General features: G+C 36.1%; 2 protein-coding genes across 5 annotated transcripts in view; one reads left to right on the top strand and one right to left on the bottom strand.

Annotated features, from left to right (window-relative positions):
• LOC106061303 (uncharacterized) overlaps positions 1-14,590 on the top strand; it is a 51,801-nt gene extending 37,211 nt beyond the window's left edge. For all 4 annotated transcript variants that reach the window (XM_056010105.1, XM_056010090.1, XM_056010080.1 and 1 more), the window contains 6 exons: positions 4,589-4,683; positions 5,701-5,785; positions 7,040-7,111; positions 7,299-7,394; positions 7,622-7,780; positions 10,864-14,590. In XM_056010105.1, the coding sequence (XP_055866080.1) occupies positions 4,589-4,683; positions 5,701-5,785; positions 7,040-7,111; positions 7,299-7,394; positions 7,622-7,780; positions 10,864-11,493 (1,137 nt within the window). In that variant the 3' untranslated portion in view covers positions 11,494-14,590. The remainder of the gene's footprint in view (positions 1-4,588; positions 4,684-5,700; positions 5,786-7,039; positions 7,112-7,298; positions 7,395-7,621; positions 7,781-10,863) is intronic.
• Positions 14,591-14,770: 180 nt separating this feature from the next.
• On the bottom strand, positions 14,771-18,666 carry LOC106061304 (marginal zone B- and B1-cell-specific protein-like). The gene is made up of 4 exons (XM_013219389.2): positions 18,321-18,666; positions 16,930-17,042; positions 16,184-16,288; positions 14,771-15,151 (listed from the first exon to the last, which is right to left on the bottom strand). Exons 1-4 carry the CDS (start codon positions 18,567-18,569, stop codon positions 14,956-14,958), a joined length of 663 nt encoding a protein of 220 aa, XP_013074843.2. The 5' UTR covers positions 18,570-18,666; the 3' UTR covers positions 14,771-14,955.
• Between the last annotated feature and the right edge of the window lie 3,300 nt (positions 18,667-21,966).

The raw sequence follows: 21,966 nt of genomic DNA, 5'->3' as shown, positions 1-21,966 counted from the left end.
GACTCCATCACATCTTGACCATCTCTTCAACCAAGACTCCATCAAATCTTGACTAATTGTCAGCTCTTCAACTGAGACTCCATCACATCTTGACTAACTGTCAGCTCTTCAACTGAGACTCCATCACATCTTGACTAACTGTCAGCTCTTCAACTGAGACTCCATCACATCTTGACTAACTGTAAGCTCTTCAACTGAGACTCCATCACATCTTGACTAATTCTCAGCACTTCAACTGAGACTCCATCACATCTTAACTAATTGTCAGCTCTTCAACTGAGACTCCATCACATCTTGACTAACTGTCAGCTCTTCAACTGAGACTCCATCAGATCTTGACTAACTGTCAGCTCTTCAACTGAGACTCCATCACATCTTGACTAACTGTCAGCTCTTCAACTGAGACTCCATCACATCTTGACTAATTGTCAGCTCTTCAACTGAGACTCCATCAAATCTTGACTAACTGTCAGCTCTTCAACTGAGACTCCATCACATCTTGACTAACTGTCAGCTCTTCAACTGAGACTCCATCACATCTTGACTAATTGTCAGCTCTTCAACTGAGACTCCATCAAATCTTGACTAATTGTCAGCTCTTCAACTGAGACTCCATCACATCTTGACTAACTGTCAGCTCTTCAACTGAGACTCCATCACATCTTGACTAACTGTCATCTCTTCAACTGAGACTCCATCACATCTTGACCATCTCTTCAACCAAGACTCCATCAAATCTTGACCATCTCTTCAACCAAGACTCCATCACATCTTGACTAACTGTCAGCTCTTCAACTGAGACTCCATCACATCTTGACTAACTGTCAGCTCTTCAATTGAGACTCCATCACATCTTGACTAATTGTCAGCTCTTCAACTGAGACTTCATCAAATCTTGACTAATTGTCAGCTCTTCAACTGAGACTCCATCACATCTTGACTAACTGTCAGCTCTTCAACTGAGACTCCATCACATCTTGACTAACTGTCAGCTCTTCAACTGAGACTCCATCACATCTTGACTAACTGTCAGCTCTTCCACCAAGACTCCACCACATCTTGCCTGCTCTTCCACCAAGACTCCATCACCAACACTTCACTACACTTTGACAGTCTGTTCTTCAACCAAGACTCCATCACATCTTGACTAACTGTCAGCTCTTCAACTGAGACTCCATCACATCTTGACCATCTCTTCAACCAAGACTCCATCAAATCTTGACTAATTGTCAGCTCTTCAACTGAGACTCCATCACATCTTGACTAACTGTCAGCTCTTCAACTGAGACTCCATCACATCTTGACTAACTGTCAGCTCTTCAACTGAGACTCCATCACATCTTGACTAACTGTAAGCTCTTCAACTGAGACTCCATCACATCTTGACTAACTGTCAGCTCTTCAACTGAGACTCCATCACATCTTGACTAATTCTCAGCACTTCAACTGAGACTCCATCACATCTTAACTAATTGTCAGCTCTTCAACTGAGACTCCATCACATCTTGACTAACTGTCAGCTCTTCAACTGAGACTCCATCAGATCTTGACTAACTGTCAGCTCTTCAACTGAGACTCCATCACATCTTGACTAACTGTCAGCTCTTCAACTGAGACTCCATCACATCTTGACTAATTGTCAGCTCTTCAACTGAGACTCCATCAAATCTTGACTAACTGTCAGCTCTTCAACTGAGACTCCATCACATCTTGACTAACTGTCAGCTCTTCAACTGAGACTCCATCACATCTTGACTAATTGTCAGCTCTTCAACTGAGACTCCATCAAATCTTGACTAACTGTCATCTCTTCAACTGAGACTCCATCACATCTTGACCATCTCTTCAACCAAGACTCCATCAAATCTTGACCATCTCTTCAACCAAGACTCCATCACATCTTGACTAACTGTCAGCTCTTCAACTGAGACTCCATCACATCTTGACTAACTGTCAGCTCTTCAATTGAGACTCCATCACATCTTGACTAATTGTCAGCTCTTCAACTGAGACTTCATCAAATCTTGACTAATTGTCAGCTCTTCAACTGAGACTCCATCACATCTTGACTAACTGTCAGCTCTTCAACTGAGACTCCATCACATCTTGACTAACTGTCAGCTCTTCAACTGAGACTCCATCACATCTTGACTAACTGTCAGCTCTTCAACTGAGACTCCATCACATCTTGACTAACTGTCAGCTCTTCAACTGAGACTCCATCACATCTTGACTAATTGTCAGCTCTTCAACTGAGACTCCATCAAATCTTGACTAATTGTTAGCTCTTCAACTGAGACTCCATCACATCTTGACTAATTGTCAGCTCTTCAACTGAGACTCCATCAAATCTTGACTAATTGTTAGCTCTTCAACTGAGACTCCATCACATCTTGACTAACTGTCAGCTCTTCAACTGAGACTCCATCACATCTTGACCATCTCTTCAACTGAGACTCCATCAGATCTTGACTAACTGTCAGCTCTTCAACTGAGACTCCATCACATCTTGACCATCTCTTCCACCAAGACTCCACATCGTGGCTGTTTTCTCTTCCACCAACACTTCACTTCACTTTGACAGTCTGTTCTTCCACCTAAACTCCATCACATCTTGACTGCTTTCTCTTCTACAAAGACTTCACCACATCTTGAATGTTTTCTCTTCCACCGAGACTCTATAACATCTTAACTAGCTGTCTGCTCTTCAACTGACACTTCATCATATCGTGACCATCTTCTCTTCCACCAAAATTCCAACAACTAAGTTTACACCTCACCACCTTTTAGTATCATCCGGAAACTAAGTTATTGATTACCTGTGACGCTAACATTTCGATTCCAATGTATCATTGAATTCTTTCAAAATTTAATCACATCCCAATTTTTTGGGGCAGCCAGCCTAATAGCTCCCCCAATGATAATGTCAGGTGAAATGTTTTCCCTACCTGTTTGTTAAGATGTAATAATAGATTGTATGTTTAAAATGTTTACTACGAACAAAACTTTCATAAACATCATCCAAGTTTTATGTTTAATTCTTGTATAAATGAAAGAGCCAAAATGACGACATTGTTGTGTCCTTAAATGACCGCTAACATTATCGTTCTTATTTACAACTAGACATATGTTACCCGCGACCCGCGGGTCTTTATTTGCGCATTACTGTCGATATAGTCACTGAGAGTGTTTTGTAAACAATTAAACGAAATAATAATGTAATAAGTAAAGCGAATGTGTCAATGTTAAAATAGCTAATAGGCTTAAATCCATTTTTTTTTTAATTAAAACATTTGCTTTTGAATAATCTAGTGGATTGGATTTAGATGTATGTTAAACGTAGCTAATGATCCTTTCACGTTATTTCTCTTTCGCTACGAAAATAAAATTAGTTTTGCGAAAATGGTTTACCCGAAGTCGATACATTCTTATCTATTAAAAACGAAAAGAGCGATAGCTTTGTTAAATGAATGGGATTATAAAGTGAACAATTAAACGAAATAATTTTTAGTACGCGATTCATGAATGAATATAGATCTAGGCCTATCTCAACTCGGCTTCGCAGCTTTCGTAAACGAATGTAACTTTAGAAAACCAATTTTGAATGTTTATTTGATCAAAATATGAAATGAATGGACTTTAATTAATATATTTATGTGTTAAAGTATTAAACTATCTGTGCGAAGAGAAGTTTTATCATCTTAGAGTTGGATTAGAGTTTTAGATCTAGGGATGGGATTATAAAGTAAACAATTAAACGAAATAATTTTTAGTACGCGATTCATGAATGAATATAGATCTAGGCCTATCTCAACTCGGCTTCGCAGCTTTCGTAAACGAATGTAGCTTTACTTAGAAAACCAAATTTGAATGTTTATTTGATCAAAATATGAAATGAATGGACTTTAATTAATATGTTTATGTGTTAAAGTATAAAACTATCTGTGCGAAGAGAAGTTTTATCATCTTAGAGTTGAATTAGAGTTTTAGATCTAGGGATGGGATTATAAAGTAAACAATTAAACGAATTAATTTTTAGTACGCGATTCATTACGGTATTGTCTAATGAAAGAATGTTCGTCAGGAAATCTGTAATCACAGATATAAGGAACTAATTAATGTAAAAAATGCTTTTGAAACACAAAATTGAAGATTAATTTTATTATATAATGAAATCAATGGATCTTCTTTTGTATTTTTATGTGTCAAAGTAAAAAACTATCTGCGCAAAGTGTATTTCTTAAAATTAGATCTAGGTCTAAATCCTTTCTATCTTTTCTTATGTCAACATTGTAGACATGGCCTAGATCCATAAAATACTATAGCTGTAATAGAGTCGGACAACTTTATTTTTTTTGAGGGTCTTACATTTGTTTTAGGGCTACAATACATTCACTAAGGTCTAAGTTGGTACCCAAGGAACATTCCTGCCTAGTTTTATCAAGATTGGTCAAGCGGTTTTGATGTCTATAAGTAACATACATACATACATACATACATACATACATACCCCTCACATTCTACTTTATAATATAGATGAACCAGTATACATCTACATATTACCTCTCACTGTGTATTGTATATGCAGTATTCAGACAATGAACAAGACCTACTGAAATACCAGTTAGAAAACCTTCGACACGGTGTTGAGTTACAAGACTTGCCAAATACGAAACTCGCCAGGTAGGTGTCTAAAGCAATGGGGGGGGGGTGTCTTTAGATGTCCTCTCTACATGACTTCTTAAATGTAACATGACTTATCATTTTTTTTTATTAAGAAGCAGTATTACTCATAGAACAACTGGGAAATATTGGAGTTAGCGTTATTGATGTCGAAACAATATACATCTAATTTTTTTCATTTCCTAAAAACTTTTGATCATGACTTTGAAAACAGCTTCTATCATTTTTTAAATTAGCAACAGAAACAGTCGTACTTTTGTTTAGAACATAAACTATATACTTACAACCTCACACTTAGTAGCAACATTTCCATAGACTTTATCTCTTTTTTTTTCTCATTCTTTCTCTCTCTCTCTTTCTTTCTCTCTCTCTCCATTCTCTTGTCTCTCTCACTCTCTACTCTCATTCTCTTTCAATCCTTTCTGCCCTTCATTTCTCTCCTCTTTCAACCCCCTTCTCTTTTTCTTTCCTTCCCTTTTCTTTCTCTCTCTAACTCTTCTTCTCTCTTTTCCCCATTCTCTCTTCCTCTCTTCCTCTCTATCTCCATTCTTTATCTACTCTTCTTCTCTCTTTTCCCCATTCTCTCTCTAAAACTCCCTCTCTATCTCCATTCTTTATCTATCGCCCCTCTCTTTCTCTCATTCTACTCTTTTTCTCTCCACCCCTTTCCAACCTCCCTGCTACATATTTCTCCTTTCTTTATCCTCCTCTCTTTCTCTCCTTATTTCTCTCTCTCTCTCTCTCTCTCTCTCTTTTGCTCTCTCTCTCTCTCTTTCCCCTTTTATTCTTTCTCGATCTTTATATGTATATATACATTTGTTAAAATTCGGCCTTTAAAATCAGCCACTAGGGTTTCATTTTTTGTTTACTTTGACTAGCAAGAGCTGAGCTTATGACTCGAGTCAAACAAAAGCTCCCACAATACCTATTCAACTCATATGTTTCCCATGCATACAATATTGTGACGAGTTGTGTCCAATGTTATCTTTCACATTGAATGTTCCTTGTTGCCGACAGGGCCAAGATACGGAAGAAGAAACTTCAGCTCAAGACTGACAGGGAACATAGACGTTTAGTACACGCCATGAACGCCTTTCTTAGGGTAAGTTTTTAGTCTAGAGGACACAGCAGAGGAGGAGGGGAACTAGTGCTCGTAGGAGTGTAGCCTGCATGTACCTATTAAATGTCAGTGTGATTTAACTTCGTTTACTTGATGAAATGTCCTGGGTTTCAAAACATATGTCTCCTTTCTTGATGCTTTCCAGACCGTATCTTATAATTATGTATCTTTATATTTAATGATTAGTTATAGCAATATTTGTTTGTATGTTTGTTTATTTTCTAAGTTATTCTAAGAAAATTGAGAGCCATAAGGACAGAAAGACCAGCAACTTAAGAACATTTTTTAGGTTATCTCCCTTTAGAACCTTTCGCCTCAATCTCGTCATCTTCTCGCCACTTGTTTCCCCCTGTTCTCTGCTAAAGTGCTTAGCATAGAGGTCTGACCTACATACAAATATCTGTTTTCGATTTAAAAGAAATTTCAGGTAGAAATACTTGCTGGTCTAAAAAAAAATACTGAAAAAAAATAAAATTTTTTAAAATAAATTTTGGTTTGTACCGTGTTATCTTTTTGTCTTGTAAGGTTGTTCAAGTTTGCGATCTGGGATGAAGCCAGTTATTACGCATATCATTTTTTTATTCACTAGCCTATGTAAGAGAAGTTTCAAGAGCCAGTATTTCTTGAGTATGGCCAACATTTCTATAATTAGATGTTGACTTTACTCTGTTGACATTTGTCTCGTTTTAATGCAGAATTGAATTTCTTTTCTTGGACTTCCAACCTTTACTATCTTCTAGTCCATATCCATTTTCTTTACTCTCCCCCCTCTCTCTCTCCCTCTCTCTCTCTCTTTACCCACTGCCTCTCTCTATCAATCAGCTAATAATCATTTTAAAAAGTTCTTGACAATACTTTTGTTAATACTGTTGGTACCCTTGGTCGTCAGTAGAAACGTCACGAGTGCAAACTGAAAGCTTTTATAGCTTAGAACTAGGCACTAGAAGTCCCTGAGTTGCTCCACATTGAATGGATAGTATTTGTTTCTGTTTAGAAAGTAAAGCTTTTGGTTGATATGTGAGTGTTAACATCAACATTAAATTTAGTTACCATATGAATACGATAATGTGTTAATGCACTCTAAATCCACCTACAGTACATTATTTAAGTCTCTAATATGATTTCACTTTGCTGATATCAAATTCCCTTAATCTAAATTAACCTAATCAATTATAATACTAGACAGGAAGATTGCCTTTATCTAAAAAAAATATTTTCCTCTTCCACTAATGTTAGTCTTTGAGAAGGCACAACACAGACAGAAACGACACCATTAGCAGAAGTGAGCTTTTGGCTGCTTTACAAGATGTGAGTTATCGTAATTGCTGCATCTTTTTTTATGAGTTACATCATATAAAATCTCCTTATTTCAAAGACTGCTTTAATTTAATTTCGTGGTCGTTAAACAAAACCTTTTCAAGCTGTTTTCTAATGCCAACTTTCAATGTATAAGATCAAAGAACGAAAGTAAATGTACATTGCTTATATTTCGCAGGAAAACTTGTTTCCACTAAGTAAAAGACTTGTCTTATTTGGTGATGTGGATTCAGAAATTATTCTGGAATATCTGGATAAAGATTCCAATGGACAAGTAAGTCTAGCCTTCAATGTAATCTACAAGATAAGAAGATACTATTTAGGGCCTATATACGTTGACGTGTAAACTAATTTGACACAACTAACGAATGAAATGCCAACATAGAGCTATTATTGTATATTTTTAACATACAAAAAGTATAATTAAGCATTTAAAATAGTATTATAAAGTGCTGGCCAATGTTTTCAGATAAGTTATAATAAACTGGCCAATGTTTTCAGATAAGTTATAATGAGCTACTCAGTTTCATGGAAGAGACAGGTATCAACATGCAATACCGTTTCCTTGGATACCAAAGACGCAACATTCGAAGCTTACCGTCATTCTTGGAAACTTTACAGGCCACACTTCTGACCAACGTTAAACGTGTTTATGTGGAGGTAAGTACACACTGTCCAGTTTGTCCAAGTAAGTACACACTTTCCTGTTTGTCCAAGTAAGTACACACTGTCCAGTTTGTCCAAGTAAGTACACACTGTCCAGCACTGGCGGATCCAGGGGGGGGGGCGGTAGGGGCGATCGCCCCCCCCCACTCGGCCGACCCCCCCCCCCCCGAAGGGGGGGCGGACGAATTTTAGTATAGAAGTCACACAATTTGTATACGAATTTATTACTTATGTTAATAATATATACTAATTATTTATATTTCAAACTATGTTTAGATTATTTCGCCCCCCCTCTAGTATGTTGGCCGATTAGGTGGGGTCGGAAGGGGGCGATAGCATCAATCCGCCCCCCCCAACCATAAACTTTTGAGTGGGGGGGGCGGTCCAATTTATTTGTAGAAATCACAGCTTGCCAAAAGAATCAATTAAATATCTATATGATTAAAACTTGTTATTGATATTTTAACCGATCTTTATATTATGTCGTTCCCCTGTTGTCCGATTGGTGTGTGTGGGAGGGGGGGGGGCGAAACCTCTACTGCCCTTCCCACCTAAACCCTTTGAGTGGGGGGGGGGGCGGTCCTACTTTTATGGAGAAATCATAGTTTGTGAGCAAGATTAGTTGCATTGATATATAAATTTGATATTATGTCGCTCTCCTTCAGGTATCTTGGCCGATTCGGTGGGGTAAAGGGGGGGGGGGGCGATTGCATGTACTGCCCTCCCCGCTCTAGCCCTCTGAGTGGGGGGCGGCGGTCATATTTTTATGGAGGAATCATAGTTTGTGAACAAAAATAGTTGAATTTCTATATAATTGATATGTGAAACCATTTGTATGTTATGTCGCACCACACTCTAATCTCAAATTTTATGATTAGTAAATATAAAAGGAAAAAGTTGGAAGGGGCGATACATGCCATCTCCTTTCCCTCATCGGACGAAGCAATAATTTTTCTTTTTGTATTATAGTTAAGAAATTACAAAATGTAAAAAAAAAATCAGCCACTAATATAATTTATATATGCTATAAATTAAATTCTCGTATCGAGTGGCCCCACCCTTATTCTTTAATGCCAAATGCAATTATTAGCAGAAATTATAAAAAGGAGCGAGGATAAATCGTTTTCATTCTACCGCCCCTCCCATTTCCAGACAGAGTTTATGTAATTTCACATAAATTTATCATAATTATTTTAAGAAAGACTTTGCTTTGGAAAAGTTAGAATTCAAACAAAAATTTTCATTATAAGAGTCACGATTTAGATGAGTAGCCTTTTTTCCAACCTCTACTCAATCTAATATTTTTCTAGTTAAATTTGGGACTATAACTCACAATCTATGCTTGAATTTTATTGAATATTATTTATCGAATTTTTTTTTCGGCGGCGATCCTCAAAGCCTTAATCTAAATATGTGGGGTATCTGATCTTTTCAAGGAACAAATCGGTTTTATTTGCAATGTATTAAGGGCGTATAAATTCATATTAGAATATTTTTCAAGTACAACATTATTCAAAAAGTCATTTTTTAATAGGAGGAATAATGAGCTTTAGGTAAGGAGAATGCGTTTCTTCAGTGAAGAATGCAAGAAAACGCTTTTTGGCGTCGGGTCTTCGCCCCGAACTCCACTGATTAATAATGAGCTGTAGATATCAGGAGAATGCGTTTCTTCAGTGAAGAATGCATGAAAACGCTTTATGCGTCGGGGCTACGCCCCGAAAATCACTGATGAATAGTTAGCTGTAGTTGTCAGGAGTAGGCGTTTCTGCAGTGAAAAATGAAAGAAAACGCTTTTGGCGTCGGGGCTTCGCCCCGAACTCCACTGATTGATAAAGAGCTGTAGATGTCAGAAGCAGGCGTTTCTGCAGTGAAAAATGCAAGAAAACGCTTTTTAGCGTCGGGGCTACGCCCCGAAACTCACTGATGAATAGTGAGCTGTAGATGTCAGGAGAATGCGTTTCTGCAGCGAAGAATGCATGAAAATACTGAGAAATACTGCTTATTTATTCTTATATATATATATATATATATATATATATATATACATATATATATATGTGTGTGTGTGTGTGTGTGTGTGTGTGTGTGTGTGTGTGTGTGTGTGTGTGTGTGTGTGTGTGTGTGTGTGTGTGTGTGTGTGTGTGTGTGTGTGTGTGTGTGTGTGTGTGTGTGTGTGTGTGTGTGTGTGTGTGCTGTACGCACGTTTATGTATAGGGTTAGGGTTTACTGGGCGTTAGGGTTAGGGTTTGGAAAAAAATCGCCCCCCCCACTCCAAAGTTCTGGATCCGCTAGTGCTGTCCAGTTTGTCCAAGTAAGTACACACTGTCCAGTTTGTCCAAGTAAGTACACACTTTCCTGTTTGTCCAAGTAAGTACACACTGTCCAGTTTGTCCAAGTAAGTACACACTGTCCAGTTTGTCCAAGTAAGTACACACTGTCCAGTTTGTCCAAGTAAGTACACACTGTCCTGTTTGTCCAAGTAAGTAAATAATGTCATGTTTCTCCAAGTAAGTATACACTGTCCTGTTTGTCCAAGTAAGTACACATTGTCCTGTTTTTGTCCAAGTAAGTACACACTTTGCATTAGTTAAAATAATTGCAATGTTAGGTTGTCCAATTACCTTATTAATTATACTAGAATTGTGTGTGTCAAAGCGAGCGCAATGAATTTATATGAAACATTGAATGTACACTAGATGTAAGTCCTCTGCTTGTTTTATTTTTTGTTTATTACCTGTATATATGACCAAATAATAATGCTTCATATATAGAGGAATATTCTGAGAATAGGCTTGTAGGTGTACACAATATTTACATTGTCTTAATGAGAATAAGAAATACTATTTATATAGTAACGTAATGTAGATCTTGTGATCTATGGGGCATATGATGTAAAGGTCATCTGTTTCAGTGGCCCATGGTTAACGAGGGTGTCATGTGGCCAGCACAACGACCATCCACCTTTACTTTTTCCTCAACTAATGTCAGGTACCCATTAGATCCCGAAATTAAAAGTCCCACATTATTTATATGACATTGTTTAATTATAACATTACGTTTTTGTTTTATCTTGTTAGGAGAAGGACTTAAAACGTACTGTTGGTATCAACACTGGCCATGTGGGGACCACTGACTTTGTCCTGGAACCTGAAGACATTAAGTTTGTGATAGAACGAGGCAGGCGGTCACTGGAAGCTTTCTTGAAGTACTATGTGGCCTCTTACCACCTGAAGAAGAAGCCCGAGTACAAAAACCTCCAGGATCTCCGCAAGAATTCCAAAGGTTCTCTAATCTCCAGCAGCTCCAACCAGAGCTTGGGCAGCTCCGACGCCGTCGCTCTTGAGGTGGCATTGCCCCTGGTGCCTTCTCTCTCGCTCACCGATCAGATGTCTGAGTCAGAAAATGCCGAGAGCACGGCGGCATCTCCGGTGAAAATGAAATCCACCAAGACTGTGACCTATTCAGAGAACGTTGTCCTGATAAACGACACGCCAGAGTCTTCGGAAAATACCGATGCTGACCTGAGCGAGACTACGCAACTCTTGGGGGACAAATGCAAGCTCGGCTCATCCCACACAACAGAACACAAGTACGTCAAACACAGGGAACCCTTCACCTCGACATCACCGACAGCGAGGCAGATCGAACTAAGTCAATCGAAACATCACGGGCAGGCAGAGATCAAAGCAGAAGTTCATAATCACTAACTAGAGTGAAAACATTGTTACCAAGACATAGAACTACATTAGAAGAACTAATTAACTGTTACCAAGACATAGAACTACATTAGAAGAACTACTTAACTGCTTTTACAAGCCGATGTTGATTGAACATGACTTCTTCAATAATCTCATTTTTTTATGTGGGAATAGTTCAGAATGAGAACTTTTTTTAAGTAACATTGTAACTTGAAACTAATTTGTCTATTATAAACACTATAGAAAGTATTAAGTGAAGGTTGTGAATACAAGCTCAAACTCAATGTAAAAAATCAAATCCACATCAACTCTTATTTACAACACAGATTACAAGAAGTCCTCAAACGTTTATTTTCCACTTATGCAAATTTATAAATCATTCACTGCATTTACTTACTTTGAAATAGAGTTTTCCCATTAGCTAGCGTTTCTCCTCCTTTGCTATCTCAGTTCCTAGACAGAACTAACTCTTTGCCTCTTGGTCTTCAAGTTTTCATAGACAGAACTAACTCTTTGCCTCTTGGTCTTCAAGTTTTCATAGACAGAACTAAGTCTTTGCCTCTTGGTCTTCAAGTTTTCATAGACAGAACAAAGTCTTTGCCTCTTGGTCTTCAAGTTTTCATAGACAGCTAATTTCACGTACAATGAAGAATGGACAGTGTTTTTTAGTAGATCTGTGAATCCTGTCGAGTTACAAAGTCATCTAAAGAGCCGGATAGTTTTGAACGAATTCAGTATTTTTAAAGATGTTTCTATTATTTTTTCTAGTTGTTTCCAATAGCAATGACTCTAGAAGTGATGACTTGGCGACAGGTGTATGACCTGTCTTTGACTAGCTTGTCTTAGGGAGTTGAGGGTGAGAATGTTGCTCCCCCTAGTTCATCCTGTGAGTGCCATCACACTGTACACGTGACAAGTCTTGTAATGTACACAAGCGTACAGATAGTCTGGGTGACCAACAGTGTTTGTAGACTGGACACATTGCTGACTTGAAATGTGATCTCAAGCCTACAGAACCTGAAACTTTAATGAGTACCCAACTTTAGCTGGGGATAAGTAAAGGCGGTTGGTCGTTGTGCTGGCCACATGACACCCTTCTCGTTAAGCGTTGTCCAAAGAAACAGATGACCTTAACATCATCTGCCCTATAGATCGCAATATCTGAAAAGTGGAACTTTTTTTTATATATACAAAGTGAGTTCAGTCCCGCTCATCAGCATCTCAAACTTACCTGTAAATAGAAAATGTTGGGGGCATCGGGATGCACTGAATGTAGTCCCAAATATTTGTTGTTTTAAACATACACATGTTATGTTACAAACATTGAATCACATCTACATACTGCTCAAAGATTCCATTCGTTTGGGCCTTTGTCAAAACATATCAATCGATTTAAGTGTGTGTCTATTTGCGCCGTGACATTCCATGCTATTGGCAATGAAAGAACAGTCTCTATGTGATGTACATTTCATTCACAATATTAAAATGTCCTAAAACTTACTATCACATTGGTTCTAATCGCACATAACTTGTAACCGAGCCAGTAGATATTTATATATGCAATGAAATTCACTGACATCTGATACATTTGGTGAAGTATTCGTTGTATGGGGTACTCGTTCCTTTACTCTGGATACTTTTATATTCTGAAAGTCTTTGATGCTCTGTGTATTGATTGTCGGGAAAAAAAAGTACCCTGCGCTAACATGTATAAAATATTTAGGCCAAGGTTAATCTTTGATGTTAGGGCAACTAGAAGTTTCTAATTTACTATGAATTACTTTTGGAAAGTTACTGTTGCACACATTATGTTAGCACTCTAAACGACGCTCAATGATTCAGTAAGTGAGATAGTGTTAACTGGCTAATGTTTACCTCGTTTTTATCAATCTCTCTCCGTAGATCTGGTCAAAATGTTGTACATGTTATTTCACACGAACAGTAGACAAATAAAACTTTCAGTTTTGTATAATGACATCAAATAGCTCAGTGGCCAAGCACGTGCAGGCTTGAGTTTGAATTCTGATTCGAGTAGACATATTTTTTTTCTAAATTTTTGAAACATTCTCCTTGATGATTGGTGACATGATTGATGACATGATTGGTCACATGATTGATGACATGATTGACTCAAAATAATCGATGCAGTTTCACTAAATATAAGCGAAGTTTTAAAAATAAACGTTTTTTTTCTATTTGTTTTGAATAGAATTATTTCGTTTCTTCCCGCTTCGTGTACCACGTGGCCTCCGTAAACAAAAAAGTCTTTAAGCGACTTTAATTTGGTAGACATAATGCATGGCTTTATGGTGCTGGATAGTCACAAATATAGAGTTTAAACAAAAATATGTTTACGTTTACAGATAAGACAGTTTTGTTTATATTTAATCTCAAAATAAAAATTAAATATTAAGATGAATTTATTCGAATCTGTAAAATAAGGAAGATACTGTACGGCAGCTGACAGATTCATCTGTGACCTAGATATTATAGCACATTAGCACAAGCTTAAAGTTTGTTTCCATAGTGATTTCACTTTTTATTTTATTTTAGTTTGTTTTTGTTTTTTTTGCTAGTATGTTTTTTTTATTTGTCTCCGTTCTCGACTGCAGCTTTGTCTTTGGTAGAACGTCTGCAACCTGCTCTCCAGTTGGTTTGTTCTCAGTTCTACTACAGAAATGTCCTTGATCTCATTCGAACTGCTGAGCTATAAAAGAATGTGTTAATTGAGCTTCAATAAATCTATACCAGTGATGTTTTAATATAATTATTATTTTAAATAAAACTTTATTGTTCTTCACTGTGATACCTCTGAGAAGCAAGTAGTACAAAGGAATGTTTTCACTAGATCTATACATGTACCATGATTTTATTTTGTTTGTTTTGTTTGTTTGTTTTTTTTCTCCTCCATACCATCGCTTCATTTTATTTTTCATCTTGAAAATGTTCCAATCCAACTATTTCTTTTTATAGCTGTAAATATGTATGGACATGACATTGGCATAAAGGTCAAGACCTTAACTCTAATTTATTCTATCGCAACAAATGTTATTCTTATATTGCTCAATGAACTTTACTGAATTTTTATTAAAATAATTCTGTGCCATTTTGTCGCTTTTTAATTCTTACTAGATCTATGTTCAACTAAAATCGTTATGTCAGAAAGAGAGAGTTAAAACAACAAAAATACTTTATGTTTATCATAAGACATTGTTGTCATTGCTGAAAGTCTTCGAATGTCTTAAAAAAACAAATTAACAAACACCCACACAAAAACTACTTAGTGTTCAGATTTATAAATGTAGGTTCTATTCCAAGCACTGTATTAAACAAAACCTTATCAATAGTCACATTTTAAAACGTCAAGTTCAAAGAAGTATTTCCTATAGTTCACAAGCTTCCTCCTATTTTAGGCAATGTTACACCAAAAGACGCACTCATTAATTCTAACCCAAAACAAAACTAAAGACTCTATTCATCTTCCTTGTAATTTTTGGGTGACAAATCCATAGTCTTTAAGTCGTCCTTATACTCCTGCATCTCCACTTTGGTACAAAATGACCTACAAATGTTCTCTGCCAACTGATGTTCGCCTCGGTTCAAGTACATCTCGTAGAGAGTTTCCTCTTCCAAGAGGCCGACCACCTCCTGGCACAGACCTTGCATCCTGGGGAGTCAAACATTCAAACAACGGAACTGAAAAGTCCATAAAGATCGAAACAAGAGTAGGGCTACCATCCTCCTCCACATAGCCATACAAAGAAAGACAAAGAAAAGTACATAGCCATACAAAGGAAGACAAAGAATAGTACATAGCCATACAAAGGAAGACAAAGAATAGTACATACACATACAAAGAAAGACAAAGAATAGTACATAGTAATACAAAGGAAGACAAAGAATAGTACCTAGCCATACAAAGTAAGATAAAGAATAGTACATAGCCATACAAAGTAAGATAAAGAATAGTACATAGCCATACAAAGGAGGACAAAGAATAGTACATAGCCATAAAAAGGAAGACAAAGAATAGTACCTAGCCATACAAAGGAAGACAAAGAATAGTAAAAAGCCATACAAAGGAAGATAAAGAATAGTACCTAGCCATACAAATAAAGACAAAGAATAGTACATAGTAATACAAAGGAGGACAAAAGAAAGACCAAAAAAAAATTAAAAATGTCTACAATTGTATTTTATAATCCTTTTCACTGAATCATTCACTATAAAATTATTAAATTATAATAAGAATCGCATTTCTCAGACGAAGTTACTTCTATTGGTATTTCATCATTCTCACGCAAACATAATTGAAAATAATTGAAACCAATTTAATTTTGGTTATTTGGCACATTCTCGGTATTATCTATTCCTCTATCCAATGAATCCCAAATGGAACTCTAAAAACTCTTGCACCTCAAACATTAAAATAATCTTATAATCTTATTTATAATTCAATTTTTTTACATTTAAATTGTAAATACTTATATTAGTAACCATCAAAATCTGTTGTAAATATATATATATATAAATTAAATATAATACTCAAAATATTTCAATCTTCGTAGTTAATTCTATTTCCCTGATGAAATCTAGTGCTTTCCCAGATATTTTGATCTATAGTGGATTTCTATGCACACCCACAATGTCACGCGTACCTTTGATACGCCTGACTAACTGTTGAAAACTTTTTGCTTACCTTTGAATAAAGCCAGGCCCAATACCTGTCATTCCATATTCATAGTAAGCTTTCAATCCTTCTCCAGACAGTCTGGGTCGATTATTTACAGTCTTTGCGCCGTATCTGGAGTCAACATGAACATATAACAAACTAGTATTTATCAGGAATCGATCTACCTTAAAGATGGGCAAATAATCGAAAAGTAGATACCAAGTATTTATCTACATCAAAGATGGGAAAATAATCGAAAAATTAGTGTTAAGTATTTATCTACAATAATCTACATCAATTATGGGCTTATAATCGAAAAGTAGATATCATGTATCTATCACTAGCCTATATTGAATATGGGCTTATAACAATCAAGTGCTGTAGTTATTATCAATCTTCACTGAACATAGTCCAATAACCAGAAGTACCATGCTTTTTTTAGCATTTAGAGAAAAAAATAATTTATAGAGCCTTTAAATATATCTTCCAAATCAATCACTACTAACAAGCTAGCGTCTTAAACCGATCAACTAATCAATTTATCCTCATCAGATATTTTAATCTTCGTAGTTTAAAGGAAGCTTTAAATAATCTTTTACTGGCCGACAGTTTTGCCAGAAAATGTAGATCTACTACTTTTGAAATACCTAGTAATGTGTTATAGCATACACGCTCTAAAACCCAAAACTCTGTTGTAGCAATAATATCTTTAAAAGTTCTTTCACAAACTTGAGGCAGCTAAATATAAATCAAAACGTCAACGAAATAAATACCTCTGAAATCCTTTCGAACAAAGTTTATCTGCGACATCTATAATCTGTGACTCTGTCAGGGGAACTCCTCTCTTTGAGCGCCTCATTTCTTCCAAGTAAAACTGTTTCTGAAACTAGAGAATGGAAGTACTCATTATAAACACTGTTAGTGTCACTCGTGTATTTATCCATAATCGGAAGAGTGCACTCACTCTCAACTAAGGGAGTACTCTCATTTTAAGTCAGGGAAATGCTCCCATCTTCAAACGTGGGAAGTGCACTTATTCTCTGTCGGCAAAATGCTTTCGTCCTCAAAAGTGCCCAGCACTTGACCTGCTCGTGGAACTGAGATATTTAGCCCGAAGAAACTGCCACTACTGTCTTTATAACTGGAGCTTCGTGCCCATGTATCTCGTCAGCCTACAGAGGCGAGTCTAGGAGAGGGATAATGGATTTCAAACTTTCTCTGCCTTGTGGTATGAAGGTTTCATTGGTCCATCTCAAGAAAAAAATCATAAATGGAGCTGCCTTGACTAGCAACTATGGTATCATTACAACTATGTTGATGACAAATTCAATTCTTGGCATTCCTTTGGATGACATTAGCATAGTCATAAGTGGGCCCAAGACAAATGATCCATTTATCTAAAGCCAAGTCAGCAGCTAATGTGCCCTTTATAAGAAACTTGAAAACTACTAGGAACAAGATTCGTTTTTGAGAATATGAAAACAGAAAGATTTGTAAAATCTAAGATTAATGCAAAACATTAAGTGAATTATTAGTTCCAATAATTGATAAAATCATTTGTGTTGTTGTTGTTTTTTTTGTGCCATAAAACAAAATTTAGATTAGTTTTCAACGCACTAGAATAATTTTTCTTACGGATCATTGTCTGCTGATTGTTAATTTGTGAACGAACAAAACTATGTTTAATGACAAAACAAAATGCAATGATTGAAACATGATAATTAAAACAGATGATTGTATTTCGTATCTTAAAAATACCAGCATCTCTTCAAAATACAATATCATATTATCAAACTAGGTCTTCTTCTTACGGGTATCCATGTGTTAATGTAGTCGTGCATGTTAATTAGAGATAAACGTCTAAGTCAATTTAGGTTTTCCTGGCTGATTCAGGCAACCTGAATTAGATGCTAGATTTATTCTACTCCACCTCAATCTAATAATAATACTAAGTTGAAGTTAACTGAAATAAAAACATACCCAGTTGTTATATCAGTCGAGGGGATAGTGACAATTGACCTCGCAGACACCTGCAAGTGTGAGGTCCTTAACAACCTTACGAATATTTTCATTACGTTACCAGTCAGAAGTCGGTACTGCTGCAGACTTGTCTCATGAACAGAACATTCCTTAGTTGAAAAGGTCATAAGGAAACATATCTAACCTGATAACCCACTGCCAGACAAGCGTCACATCTGTACTTGGGGGGCATGTGCCAGGATCCCTTGTCTTGGAGATCTACTTGAGGGGCTGAGTAGAAATAGGATGGCTTCTCTCTGTTTTTGAAGAAGTCAGTCTCTGTCAGATCAGGGATGTCCTCCATCTGGCCGTAACTCGTTTCAATCATTAAACTCGAGAACAGGAGAATGGACACAACCGGTACACAGCTTCGAGGATTTGTATTTCTGTTCATTTTCCATTCAGATTTGAAGACTAATTTATGACAAATTATAAGCTACTTCAAGTCTTTTTATATTTTTTACAACTAGAAGTAACAGACGTCATTTCCGTCTAAAGAAAAAGGGAGCCAAGAGAAGTCAACTTTCAATGACGTCAATTTTAGATTATCAAAAGAAAAGTACATTATAAATATGGCTCAAAATTGATCCTTTATTTACTCTAATAGAGATAATTGTTTTCATTTTCACAAAGCTTATATCAACTCTCTCCATGTCTGGGTAGATTCTTTTACACTTTTTTCTCCCACATCCCATTCTCAGATCATGCTGAAATTTTGCACAATTATTCATTGTCGAAAAGATAATACAAATCAATGAATTTTTTTTTAAAGTTAAATAATTAAAATTGAATTATACAGAAATGTGTTTTTTATAGAAAAGGGGAGATAATTCTTATAATACAACAAATTTCCATAAACGATCAATAAAGCAATATTAGTCTTAGTAATTATTGAGATATATGGGAGATATATGGCAGCCATTGTGCAGGGCTTTTCCTAATAAAAGCTTTGTTTTTAAAAACGTTTTTTTTACTGTTTTCCGCATTCTAAAAATATCTGGAAACGTCCACCAGGAGAGGCAGATAGACTGTTGGTAATGGAAGCATTTCCTCCTGCACGTTCCAGCAAACAGGTAAAATGCAGTAAGGAGGAAGAAAAGCTGCATCGTACCATCCGCCACAACTTCATTTCCTACGAACACAAAGATGGGCTATGTTGTCCTATCTTTGAAAAGTCGGCTGTACACAAGGCATGGTAAGGCTAGTTCTGTTGCAGAGTTGCCCACCTTGATTTAGAGTGTTTCTGATTGGCGTTCCTTGCTGACCATTGATCTATTGCATAGTAAAACTAACGGTAAAACAAAAATATCAATATACCATCGTGAAATCTACATGGATGTCGCAAAGAATATAATAAATATGTATATTTATATCACAAAAAAAAATATATATTTTAAAAATTGGCCCCTTAAAAACAACTTTTAATAATGGCTTCGATTTAGACTATTAAGGATGACTGCAACGTTTCCTATGACTCCCCAAACCCGAGCAGACAAATCACTACAATAGTTAGAACAGAAAATACAAGCATGTTAATACCGAAACACGACACCCTTACGTATGGGGCTGAAAGAAACTTATGCTTACCTTAGGGTTGGCATTTCTTTTAAGACAAGCCTTATTATTATGGATATTGAGACTATAGCTTGTCACAGATCAAAAGTCAGATCTTGGGGATAGAGGATTGTCAAAATCGAAAAACAATTCCTAATCGTAGCCTAAATTGTATATCTAATACAACTTCTTTTGAATTTTTTTTAAAGATGAGAAAAATGATCACGAGAAAAACAACTATGTTTTGGTTGATCAATCACGATATTTTGTAATAATAAAATTTGTTTTTTAAGCTAAGACTGACAAATAAAAAAACATCTTAATAGGGTACTCATGCATAACATTCCTGTATAATAACATTAGATTTGAAGCACGAATAAAAAATTTGGTCTTTAAGTGTTTCCCCTCCCCTTAAGCTAACACTGAAAAATAAAACAAAACTTAATAGGCCTATTCACCCAGCATAGTTTTAATTTACAGTTTAAAAATACATAGACACCATTAGCAAAGACAGACACAAAAGCTCTTTTGTTCACCTGGTGATTGCATCATTAAATAGATAAAAATTGAACTATCTGACATAAACTTTTCGCATGTAAATTATGAGTGAGTCTGGTGTGAATGTATATTTTGGTTTCCCATAATTAAAAAGTTTTGTTTGGTGGTGTAATGCACAAATTGTAAGACAAATTTCCTTATGGATAATAAAGATTATTATTATTACATTTATATTAGATATATCTAAACTCTATATAAGTAAAAAAAAACAATTGGTGGTTTTGGTTTGTTGTCGTTCTAAAACCGTTTCATGAGTAGCCTACCTGCTTTTAAATGTAGCTCAATTTATAGTTTTGTTTGTTGTTATAATTGTAGCAGCGCCTGAAAGGAGAAGATCCGCTTTTAGTTTTTATTCTTATTTCTACCAGATTTTTGTCTTCTTGCCAACTTCATTTACAAGAATGGACATTTTTAAAGTCAGTTTTCTACCCAGGACGAGGCAGTTTAACGTCCAACCCAGGACGAGGCAGTTTATTCCACAGGATGGGTCAATTTCGCGTCGTACCTAGTACGAATACAGCATTAAGATGTCCGGATGTCTAATAAAGCAGAAAAACTGTAGGACAAAAAGCTAGAAATAGGCTAAATTGAAAAACAAAAATGTATTTAGGACTACAAAAGCGAAAACATATTATTACGCCAAGAACTATATCTATGTATATCTATTCTATATATATATATATATCATGGGCGTAGCCAGGATTTTTTTCGGGGGGGGGGGTTTGGGGGGGGGGGTGAATTTGTTCTCCCCCCCCCCCGACCCCCCCAATAGAAAAAAAAAATTATATGTATTTATGTGTGTGTGTGTGTGTGTACATAATCTTTATTACATTCTGACCCTTCATTCTTTCGGAAGACGTTTATTGTGCCCTAGAATAGGTTCTTCCATGAGTTAGTGAAAAAAATTGTAGATTTCTCTACATTACTAGCAAAGGGGTCTGGAGGAGCGCCAGGAGCTCCCCCAGCGCGGGGCGAAGCCCCGCCGCCAAGCACTATTTCTGATATTGAAAGCCAACAAAATGCATATTCTGAGGTATCTACAGTCCATTTTCCTGCTATTAAAAAGTTTTATTTCAAAAACCTAATGTTCTATTCTTACTGACTTAGACTCTCCCACGCCGTTCGGAGCATTTGACATTGTTACGTCTTCATATTGGATGAGACTCTTTAGACATGAAAACGACAAATCACAGTTTATAAATACTTTAATCTTTATTAATACTGAAAACACTTTCTTGTTCATATTCCTCCATTTTGGTTCTCCTCTCCTTTCAACACGCATTCGCACCATTTCACATTTACACTAAGATGCGCACGTAACACCCCCCCTGTTTAACAAGTTCGATGCACATCGAACGTCCAAAATACAAATCACTGAATATATTATCAGACTATTCCAAGTTTTAAAAAAATCGGTAACATATAAAACCATAATGTAATACTAAACAAAATCAAACACAATGTCATGTTAATACCAATACAATTCCAACATGTTAACATATATCTATAAGTAATCATATTTCTATTAATACAACTCCCCACTCATAATTTTATGCCTGTACAAAACACCATCATTCCAGTCGCAATCAAATAGTTAACAAACAAAGTCTATCTTGCTCCATGCATATTGTAACAACAATATTCAATTCATTACACATATATTTATTCATTGTATAATA

The sequence above is a fragment of the Biomphalaria glabrata genome, chromosome 1 (assembly GCF_947242115.1).
Source record: "Biomphalaria glabrata chromosome 1, xgBioGlab47.1, whole genome shotgun sequence".
NCBI lineage: Eukaryota > Metazoa > Mollusca > Gastropoda > Planorbidae > Biomphalaria > Biomphalaria glabrata.
Note: the sequence above shows the minus strand (reverse complement) of the source record. Positions and strands in the feature narration are given on the sequence as shown.

Bases quoted from the DNA above. Each gene is read 5' to 3' on its own strand.
- LOC106061304 (XM_013219389.2), bottom strand. From the start codon at position 18,569: ATGAACAGAAATACAAATCCTCGAAGCTGTGTACCGGTTGTGTCCATT. The intron at 16,289-16,929 runs GTATTTATTTCG...TGTTGACTCCAG, and splicing joins TGTTCGAAAGGATTTCAGAG to ATACGGCGCAAAGACTGTAA. The intron at 15,152-16,183 runs GTAAGCAAAAAG...TTGACTCCCCAG, and splicing joins GGGCCTGGCTTTATTCAAAG to GATGCAAGGTCTGTGCCAGG.